This window comes from Aureococcus anophagefferens, assembly GCF_000186865.1.
Source record: "Aureococcus anophagefferens unplaced genomic scaffold AURANscaffold_4, whole genome shotgun sequence".
Taxonomy (NCBI): domain Eukaryota; class Pelagophyceae; order Pelagomonadales; family Pelagomonadaceae; genus Aureococcus; species Aureococcus anophagefferens.
In genome coordinates, this window is record NW_008705564.1 from 358474 (window position 1) to 368767 (window position 10294).

General features: G+C 71.0%; 2 protein-coding genes across 2 annotated transcripts; one reads left to right on the plus strand and one right to left on the minus strand.

Moving 5' to 3' along the window:
* Nucleotides 1–1151: 1151 nt before the first annotated feature.
* Nucleotides 1152–2694, minus strand: SQD2 (hypothetical protein; the record flags this gene model as incomplete). The annotated part of the gene is made up of 2 exons (XM_009036450.1): nt 1152–1986; nt 2181–2694. 2 exons carry the CDS (start codon nt 2642–2644, stop codon nt 1152–1154), a joined length of 1299 nt encoding a protein of 432 aa, XP_009034698.1.
* Nucleotides 2695–3186: 492 nt separating this feature from the next.
* Nucleotides 3187–4265, plus strand: AURANDRAFT_70987 (expressed protein; the record flags this gene model as incomplete). Its single annotated transcript, XM_009035973.1, has 1 exon — nt 3187–4265. One exon carries the CDS (start codon nt 3442–3444, stop codon nt 4075–4077), a length of 636 nt encoding a protein of 211 aa, XP_009034221.1.
* Between the last annotated feature and the right edge of the window lie 6029 nt (nt 4266–10294).

The following is a 10294-nucleotide window of genomic DNA, read 5'->3' on the forward strand; positions in this document are numbered from 1 at the left end:
GGAGCCTCGCCGCGGGCGCGGGCGCCGACGCCGCGGCCGCCGCGGCCGCCGCGGCGAAGTCGCGCGACGGCGCGGAGGCGGGCCGGCGCGCGGCGACGCGCGTCGCCGCGTCCGCGCGCGCGCTGTCCTGGGCCGCGCGCGGCGACGGCGGGCTCCGCGCGCGCGACGACGCCGCCGCGGCGTGGCTCGCGGCGCGCTACGCGGCGCGCGAGGCCGCGGCGGCGCCCGGCGCGCCGCTCCTCGGGTTCCTCGGCGCCGCGAAGCACCCCGCGCTCGCGCCGCGCGGGCTCCTGGTCCTCGGCGACGATCTCGACGACGCCGCGCTCGAGGACCGTCTAGGCGCGCTGTGCTACGCGGCGGGCGACGTCGCCTTTCGTTTGGCCGACGACGACGCCGTCGGCCGCGGCCTCGCCGTCGGCCGCGGCCTCGCCGCCGTCGCGGGCCTCGGCGCCGCGCTCCGCCTCGACGGCGCGTCGCGCGAACGGGCCTCGTCGCTCTGGGCGCTGGACCTCGCCGACGGCTTAGAGTATGAGAAGATCTCCTCCGACGCGCGCGCCGCGGCGCTCGCCTTCGCGGTGGCGTCCCTCGCGAAGCGGTCGACGCGCGAGGACGGCGCGGCGCTCCGCGTCGCCTGCGCGTCGCGCGTCGCGCGCCTCGCGCGCCTCGCGCCCGCGCGCGCGCGCTCCTGCGTCGCCGCGCTCGACGACGGCGATGCCGAAGGCGCCGTCGCCTTCGCGGTCGCGCGCGCGGACGCGGCGCGGCGCGCGGGCGACGCGGCGGAGGCGCTCGCGGAGCTCCGCGCCGTCGAGGGCGCCGGCGCCGCCGCCGTCGAAGCGGCGAAGATCGCCGTCTACGCATCGCTCTGGGCCGGCGGGCGCCGCGACGCGCTCGCGGCGCTCCCGGCGACGTACCTCGACGAGGTCGCGCTCGCGACGTTCCTCGCGTCCGTGGGCGACGCCGCGGCCGCGGACGTCGCCGTGTCGTTGCTCCTGAAGCGCCGCCGGCTCCGCGACGCGGTCGCCCTCGAGGCCCGCGCGTCGCCCGCGGCGGGGGACGCGCTCGCGCTCGCGCGCGCCGCGGTCGCCGCGGAGGGCGGCGCGCCCCCGGCGACGCGGTGCCCCTACGCCGCGGCCTTTCATCTCTAGCGCGCCCTAGTCGTCGCGCGCGGCGAAGTTGCGGATGGCCGCGCCGTACGAGTCCGCGCGGAGCGTCTCGCCGCTCGAGGCCCAGTCCCAGCGCTCCGCCTCCGCGCGCGCGGCCGCGCCCATGGCGTCGCGCTTCGGCGCGTCGTCCAGCAGGCCCCGCGTGAGCTCGGCGATCTCGGCGACGTCGCCGACGGCGTGGAGGCGGCCCGTCGCGCCGTCGTCGATGAGGTTCGGGATGCCGCCCGCGCGGCAGCCGACGACGGGCACGCCCGACGCCATGGACTCGAGGACGACGAAGCCGAGCGTCTCCGAGTCGCTGGGCATGAGGAAGACGTCCGCGCTCGCGAAGGCCGCCGAGAGCTCGTCGCCCCGGAGGAGGCCCGTGAAGACGACGCGGTCCGCCACGTCCGCGAAGGTCTCGCGGAGGCCGGGCTCCGCGGGCCCGGCGCCGACGAGCGCGAGGCGCAGCTCCGGGATGGCCTCGAGCACGCCCCGGAGCTCGTCGATGCGCTTCTCGACGCCGAGGCGGCCCACGTAGACCGCGAGCTTGTCCCCGGGGTGGCCGGACGTCATCCTCGCGCGCGCGGCGTCGGACCGGAACTTGGGGTGGAAGCGGTCCGTGTCGATGCCCTTGTTCCAGACGCCGACGCGCTCGATGCCGTTGGCCAGGAGCTCGTCGCGGATCTGCGGGCTCGTCGCGATGGTCAGGTCCGCGCGGTTGTGCACCGCGCGGAGCAGCGCCCACGTCGTCTTTTCGATGAACGGCACCCACGACGCGTACTTGCGCACGTAGACGGGGATGTGCGTGTGGTAGGAGAGTAATAACGGCTTGCGCTCCGCCCTGGCGTAGCGCGTCGCCTGGGCAGGAAAAGGGTGCGAAATTCCCAACTTTTGAGGCTCCTATCTCGGTCGTTTTCCGCTCGTTTCGGCTGATTTTGGGACGAGCGATCATCCCTCGGAGCGCTCTCGACGCGTGGATGCTTTTTCCGGAACGCGCGCGCGCGGAACACTCACGTTGAAGCGACGTTGAATCACCCTTGTCCTGCCCTGCGTAGCGCCGCGACGGCGAGGAAGCCCGGGCTCGACGCGTGCACGACGTCCGGGTCCAGGTCCCGGATCATCTGGAGCGCCGCGCCGTCCAGATCCAGACTCAGGCAGATCTCCGGGTACCAGGGCCGGAAGCGGAAGCCGCCGAGCGTCGTCACGGCGAATTTGCCAAAGGACGCGGGCGCCTCGGGCACGTCGTCGGGCGTCGCGACGGCCACGACGTCGCCGCGGCGCTCGAGGTGCTTGAGCATCTCCTGGAAGCGGTTCGCGTAGCCGCTCACGTGCGTGAACGGCGTCGGCTCCACGAGGAGCGCGACCTTGCGCTGCGGCGTGTCTGTGTCGCTGGTCGCCGCCGCGCGGCAGGCGGTCGTCGGGAGCTTCGACGGCCGCAGCGTGAATGTTGTTGTGCGCACGCTTAACATGAGGAGACCGCCGACGACGTGGAGCAGCATGATGGCGACGGAGGCGCACGCGGAGGGCTCAATAGTGCTGCTCGGAGCACCCCAGCATACGTCTGGGGTGGTTCAACGAAGGCCTCAATGTTGAAAGGCCAGCGGTTGCCAGTGCAGTAGGCCGGCCTCTCGCGCCGGAGGCTCGGCGGCCCTCAGGCCAGCGTCGGGGCCGGCAGTTGCCTCGTTTCTCTTCCCGGTACGGTCCCGGGCAGCCGCCGTCGCCGCGACGTCCCGCGAGGACGCGGCCGCGCGATCGCGCGATCGATCGCGGCCGCGCGCTGGACGCTTGTGCTGGAGCTGCTCTTCTGGGGTGCTTTGACGTTTGTGGGCTCTGAGGTGAGTACAGGGCGAGAGGAACGGAGGCGCCTTTTCCTGCTGACGCCTCTGCTGCGTCACCATTGACTTTGCGCTGCAAGGCGCATTTTCCGGAATTTGCCGGGCGATCATCACCACCTGCGACGCAAGCGCTTGCGAAGTTCTTCGCCGTGCCGCGCCGCGTCCACGCATTCAACGCACTCGCGACCCCCCCCCCCCCCCCCCGCGACCACTCGACGCCCTCCGCACCCCTGGGGGAAAAATCGCGGTCCCAAACGACGTCGACCGCTTCGTGAGAACAAACAAAGTTCGCCGCTTCGGCGCATCGCCTGGTCGACGCCGGGCAAGGCCCACAGACTCCCGGGCGCGCGGGAAGGAACGCCCAGGGGTCCGGGCGACGCCCTGGAGCCCAACGCTCCGCCCTCCCCCTGCCGCGGCGCGCGATCGGATCGGCGAGCGTAAGCGTTCGACGCAGGTCCACCATGAAGAGCATCCTCCGCCTCGCGGCCGTGGTGCTCCTGAGCATCAACCCCATTCACGCCGGGAAGAAGTACTGCGAGAAGAAGGGCTCCACGGAGGCCGACTGCCTCGCTCTCAAAGCCGGCAAAAAGTGCGTCTGGGCCGACGAGGCCTGCGTCAAGGTCCCGGACGCGGAGGAGGCGGAGGACGAGGCCGAGGACGAGGCCGAAGACGAGGCCGAGGATGAGGCGGAGGACGAGGCCGAGGACGAGGCCGAGGACGAGGGCGAGGACGAGGGCGAGGGCACGGAGGACGAGGCGGAGGACGAGGCCGAGGACGAGGCCGAAGACGAGGCCGAGGATGAGGCGGAGGACGAGGCCGAGGACGAGGCCGAGGACGAGGGCGAGGGCACGGAGGACGAGGCGGAGGACGAGGCCGAGGACGAGGCCGAAGACGAGGCCGAGGATGAGGCGGAGGACGAGGCCGAGGACGAGGCCGAGGACGAGATCCTGGCTCCTCTGGAGGGCGAGGGCACGGAGGGCGCGGAGGACAAGAAGAGCTGTAAGGGCATGAAGGGCAAGGAGAAGAAGAAGTGCAAAAAGTGTAAGGGCAAGAAAGGCAAGGCCAAGGAGAAGTGCGAGGGCAAGGATTCCAAGTAGTAGGCAAGGCCAAGGAGAAGTGCAAGGGCAGGATCCCAAGTAGCCCGCCGCCGACCCGAGACGCGAATGCGCCTCGATGATCCCTCTTCGCACTCGTGATTCGTGTAAGACATTCGATCGACGCGCGCACGGTCGACGCGCGCGCGGTCGATGCACAGCCTCTATGGACGACTAATGAATCTCGCGCCGCCGGCCCGTCTTGGATTATTAATTAATTATCAATTATTCCTATGGGTGCACCTAGATGTACGTTGATCACTTCACTGGCGCAGGTCGCGCCGTTGTGGAGGAGGCGTTCGAGAGGCTTTCGAGGCCACGAGGCGGCGAAAGTTAGGCGCGCCGCCTTTTGACCTTGCGCACGCCCGGACGCGCCCCGAGGCGGAGGGCGCGCGCGAGCCACCTCCGAGCCACCACCGAGCGCGCCTCGCGACCGACGCCCCGCCGACGGAAGGAGCAGGCGACCGAAGAAACGACGAGCACTGTTCGACCATGAACCGCGTCGTCGTCGCGCTCCTCGGCGCCGGTTTGGCCGGGTTCGGGCGGGCCGAGACGGTGCGCGTGGGCTACTTCTCCGAGCCCCAGCCGTTCGTGGCGGGTATCGCGCGCGAGTGGTTCGACACCGCGGACGACGACTTTGCGTTTTTCAACCAGCAGTCCGGCTACTGGGTCAACGCGAAGCTCGACCAGGGCGATTTAGACATCGCCTTCCTCGGGTCGAACCCCTTCGCCGTCGGTGCCGCCAGAGGCGTCGCCGCGACGAGCTTCTACGTCCAGTACGTCATCGGCGACTCGGAGGCGTTGGTCATGCGGCGGGACGGCGTCGAGTCGCCGCTCGACCTCGAGGGCAAGACCGTGGGCGTGCCCTTCGGGTCGACGACGCACTACCACCTCGCCTACACGGCGACGCTGAATCCGTCCGTGTCCTTCACGCAGGTGAACCTGCAGCCCGGCGAGATCATCGAGCGGTACGACGCGGGGGCCATCGACGGCGCGTTCATCTGGGACGCGGGCGTCGACGCGAAGAACCACATCATCGACAACGGCGGCTTCCAAATGCTGAGTTCGGGGCTCTACGAGGTCTGGGGCAAGCCCACGTCCATGGTCTGCGTCGTCTCGCGGCGGTTCCTGGAGCGGCGGCCGGATCTGGTCGAGCGCTTCGCGGGCGTCTACGGCCGCCTCGACGCGGCCTTCGACGACCAGAGGGGCGTCTGCGACTCGGCGGACGCGGCCTTGTGGGACCCGGCGTCGGAGGAGTCGCTGCTCGCGTCCATCGCGTTGGCGCACGCGGGCGTCAACGACGCCGAAACGCGTCTCGACTTCAAAACAAAAATGGAGAAGAACTACCTCTTCCGCCCGCCGGCGACGCAGCTCACCTGCGACTTCCTCGGCGACGGCTCGGGCTGCGACGCCGGCTTCGGGCCGACGATAGAAGCGCACGCGGAGTTCAACTTCGACATGAAGGAGCTCACGGCGCCGGTGCCGTCGAGCTCGGACCTCTCCAGCGCGGCCTTCTACGCGTCCAACGTCGACCCGACGTTCCTGCTGAACGGCCTCGCGGCCGCGCCGACGCTCGACGAGCTCGTGGCGCTCGGGAAGCCCGTCGCGCCGGCGACAGCGGGCTCGGCGAACCGGGGCGACTCGACCTGCGGCGCGGCGACGCTGGCCGGTTCGGGCACCGCCGACGACGGCGCCGGCGGCCGGCCGGGCACGAGCTACAGCAACGGCCTCGCCTGCTCCTGGACCATATCGGGCTCCGGCGTCGCTCAAGTCGACTTCGACGTTCTCAAAGTCTGGGCCGGCGACGCGGTCTCCGTCTACGGCGGCGACGCGGCGACGGGCGTGCTCCTCGCGCGGCTCAGCGGCCTCGGCGCCAAGGCCTGGCCCGTGTTTCGCTACCCGGGCACGATCACGGTGCTCTTCGAGACCGACGGCCTCGACGACGGCGCGTACGGCAAGGACTTCGCGGACGGCGTGAGCTTCGCCTACGACGCCGACGCGCCGCCCTGCGGCGCCTGCGGCGGCCACGGCGCCTGCGGCGGCGACGGCCTCTGCGTCTGCGACGCGGGCTACTTCGGCGGCGACTGCTCCTTCTCCGAGCACTGCCTCGGCCACGTACCGCCGTCGGACGCGCAAACGGGCACCTTCAAGTCCGGCGCCGACGCCCTGGAGAGCGGCGCGGCCTACGGCGCGCGGAGCGCCTGCCGCTTCGCCGTCCGGGCGTCGCCGGGGGACTGGGTCCGCTTCGACGTGGAGTACGACGTCGAGGACTCGTACGACTACGTCACGATCGCGGGCGCCGCGGGCAGCGACGTCGCGCTCACGGGCCGGGGCGCCGCCGTCGTCGCCGTGCCCGTCGACGGCGACGGCCTCGCGACGCTCAGCTTCGACTCCGACGACTTCGGGCAGCGCAGCGGCTTCGTCGCCGAGTGGACCGTCGCGCCGGCCGCGTGCGCGTCCGACGGCGACTGCGTCCGCGGCGACTGCGTCGCCGGGACCTGCGACTGCGAGGACGGCTGGGCGGGCTACGCCTGCAGCCTGGACTTCTGCCTCCCGTCGAACCCCTACGTCGCCGCCGCCCGGGGCATCGCGTATTCGCAGCCGCCGGGCGTCGAGGCGGTGCCGCGGAACGCGGACTGCGCCTGGTCGGCCGGGCTCGCGGACCCGACGAACGAGCGCGCGGGCACGCGCCTCTACTTCGACGCGTTCGACGTGGAGCGCTTCGAGAAGACCGCGGGCGGGACGTACGACGCCGTGACCGTGTCGCGGCCCGACGGCGCCGTCGTCGCGGGCCCTCTGTCGCTCCTGCGCTGCCGGGCCGACTACGAGTGCGACGAGAAATGGATGTCGGGCGCCTGCGTCGACGACGACCGCGCGCCGGGGTTCAAGTACTGCGCGGTGAAGCGGACCTGGGAGCTGGACACGGAGGACGACCTGCGGATCGGCTTCGCGTCGGACCGCAACGACATCGGCGCGGGCGGGTCGCCGGCCTTCGCCGGGCTAAAGCTCCACTGGTACGCCGTGGACCGGTGCCCGAGCTCGGACCTCTGCCTCGACCTCGGGGGCGTCTGCGTGGACGGCGAGTGCTACTGCGGCGGCGCGCAGGGCGAGGGCGCGTGCGACTGCTCCTGCGAGCCCACGGGCTGCGCCGCGGGCTCGTTCCTCGACGAGGCCGACGGCACCTACCTGGGCTGCACGCCCTGCCCGCCGGGCTCTGAGCTGAGCGAGGCGCAGCTCGCCGATGGCCTGCGGACGTGCCAGCCCTGCGACGTCGGCTACTACGCGCCCGACGCCGGCTCGCACAAGTGCGAGCCCTGCGCCGCGGGCTCCTACGCGACGGACGACCCCCGGGACACGGACGGCATCGGCACGCACCCCTTCACGGGCGCCGTCGCGTGCCTGCCCTGCCCCGCGGGCACGTACAGCGAGAACGCGACCTCGTTCTCGTGCTCGGCGTGCGACGTCGTGCCCGGCGGCTACTACTCGGACCCCGGTTCGACGGTCTGCGACATCTGCCTCGAGGACTACTACTACGAGCCCTTCAGCGACCCGCTCCCGGAGGACTGCGGCGGCACCGGCCTGCTCCCGGAGGGCTGGTGCCGGCCCGGCGGCGACCGCCGCGGCCGGCCCGACGGCCTCTGCGTGGACTGCGCCGACGAGTTCGGGTCGTCCGAGGCCGACTGCCCGCAGGGGACCGTCATCGAGACCGTCGACGTGAAGAAGAATTTCTACCGGCACCTCAATGTCGACACGGCGATCAAGCCGTGCCCCTGGCCGGGCGCGTGCGACGGAGGCAAGTACTGCGAGGAGCGGATGGCGGCCGGCCTCGCGGCGAACTGCACGGAGAGCGGCGACGACCTCTGCGCCAAGGGCTACTTCGGCCGCGCGTGCGCGCGCTGCTGGGACGAGGACAAGGGCCGCGAGATGCTCAAGAAGCGCAAGGCCTACCACCTCGTCGTGCCGGGCATGATCTGCACGCGCTGCAAAAAGACGGGCAAACTCCGCGAGACGATCACGATCGTCGTCCTCGTCGTCGTGGCCGTGCTCGTCTTCGCCGTCACGGCCTTCTTCTCCCGCGTGCCGACGTCCGTCGAGGACGTCAAGAAGAAGCTCTTCAAGGCCATGGCCGTCGCGGACGTCCCGCTCGTCGACAAGACGGTGTCGGAGATCCTGCCGCACCCGGCGGACGCCGCCTTCGCGGGCCAGCGGCCCCTGAGCCCCGCGGAGCGCCACACCGTGTCCAAGGGCCTCAGGGTGAGCGGCACGACGGAGACGAAGATCACGCTCGCGTCGTCGCAGTCCGTCGGCGAGGACGCGTCCCCGAGCGCCGGCGGCGGGGACTCGACGACGGCGGGCTCGCCCGCGCTTTCGAAGCACGCCGTGTCGGCGCGGCGCGTGCCCGACGCGACGCCTCGACCGAAGCACAACCGCGGCATGTCGCTGCGGTCGCTCCAGCTCGACATCTTCCGCGGCCTCGCGGACGGCCTCAAGAAGGGCGCGTCGCTCCGGGAGGTCCTCGAGAGCGACCCGGACGCGCGGTCGATCCACGAGTCGGAGAACCCCGTCGCGGCCTTCAGGGACTACGTGCTCACGAACGGCCTGAACAACCTCAAGCGGTCCATCAGCGACGCCATGGTCATCCTCTACTACCGCCTCAAGATCAAGTGGCGCATGGGCGTCACGGCCATGCAGATCGTCTCGTCGACGACGTCGTCCTTCGACCTGCCGTGGCCGCCGGCGTTCGAGGCGCTGCTCAAATTCTTCCGCATCTTCATGCTCGACTTCTCCGCCATCCTGCCCGTGGACTGCCTGCGCGAGACGTCCTACTACACCTCGCTCTACGCGACGTGCCTCGGACCGATCGTGCTCGTCTTCGCGTACTTCGTCTTCGCCTTCGTCGCGAACAAGTACACGCGGCGGACGGCGCAGCGCCGCGACAGCTTGCAAAGACAGGACACGTCGGCGCTGGGCGTGGCCGAGTGCGCGACGCCGGAGGCGCGGCGCCAGAGCGAGATGAAGGCCGGCCTCAAGTTCTCCTACGTCGCGGGCGTCGTCTTCGTCTGGTTCTTCGTCTTCCCGGCGTGCTCGGCGACGGCGCTCGCGTTCTGGCGCTGCGAGGGCGGCTGGGGCGACGGCCACACGTACCTGCTCGCGGACCTGAAGCTGCGCTGCGGCGGCGCGCGCTACGCGACGCACCAGATCTTCGCCGCGCTCATGGTCGTCGTCTGGCCCGTCGGCACGCCGCTCCTCTTCTTCGGCCTCATGTACCGGGTGCGCTACCGCGTGAACCCCTACGGCGCGTACATCGAGAAGATGGACAAGGCCGAGTTCAACGCGCGCACGAAGGTCGTCACGGAGGCGGACCTCGTCGTCGAGCAGTACAAGATGCTCTGGCTCGCCTACAAGTACGAGCTCTGGCACTTCGAGGTCGCGGTCGTCGTCCAGCGGCTCCTGCTGACGTGCATCACCGAGCTCGTGTACCCGGGGACGCAGATGAACATCATCTTCGCCATCATCGTCGTCCTGCTCTCCCTCAAGGTCTTCACCTACTACGAGCCCTACATGGACGTCACGGACAACGACCTCACGGAGATCTTCCACTGGGTCTTCGTCTGGCTCTTCGTCTCCGCGCTCATCATGACCTGCGAGCTCAACAAGCTGGTCATCGACGTCGCGCTCATGGCGAGCCTCCTCGCGGGCCTCGGGACGATCACCTACATGATGATCTACGAGGTCCGCCGCGAGAAGAAGGCGATCCAATCCGCGAAGAAGCTCGCGCGGCGCTGGCTCTCGCGGTGGGGCCTCGCCCGGCCGCCGCGGCTGGACGACCACTACACGGCCCACGACCCCGTCGCGCGCGAGCGCAAACGCGCCCTCGGCGGCAGCAGCAGCGTCTCCTTCTCCGACGCGCCGACGCCGCGGGCGAGCGACCGGCCGCCGGACTTCGCCGAAGGCGACGGCGAGGCCTGACGCGGCGGCTCCCGTTCCCCTCCCCCCGCCCCCACGCGTGTCCACCCCCGCCCCCGCACCCAAGAATGCGACCCTCCCCTGTTACATCACGACACGCGAAGAACTCCCGGGGCGCGCGTCCTCTTGAGGTGAAGGCTGCGACCACCCCAGGACCACCCGAAGGCTACCCGACTGCGAAGCCATGCGCTGCGCCGCCCTTGCACCGCACTTGCACACTTCGAGAATCTCGATTTCTGCGATGTTGCGCTCC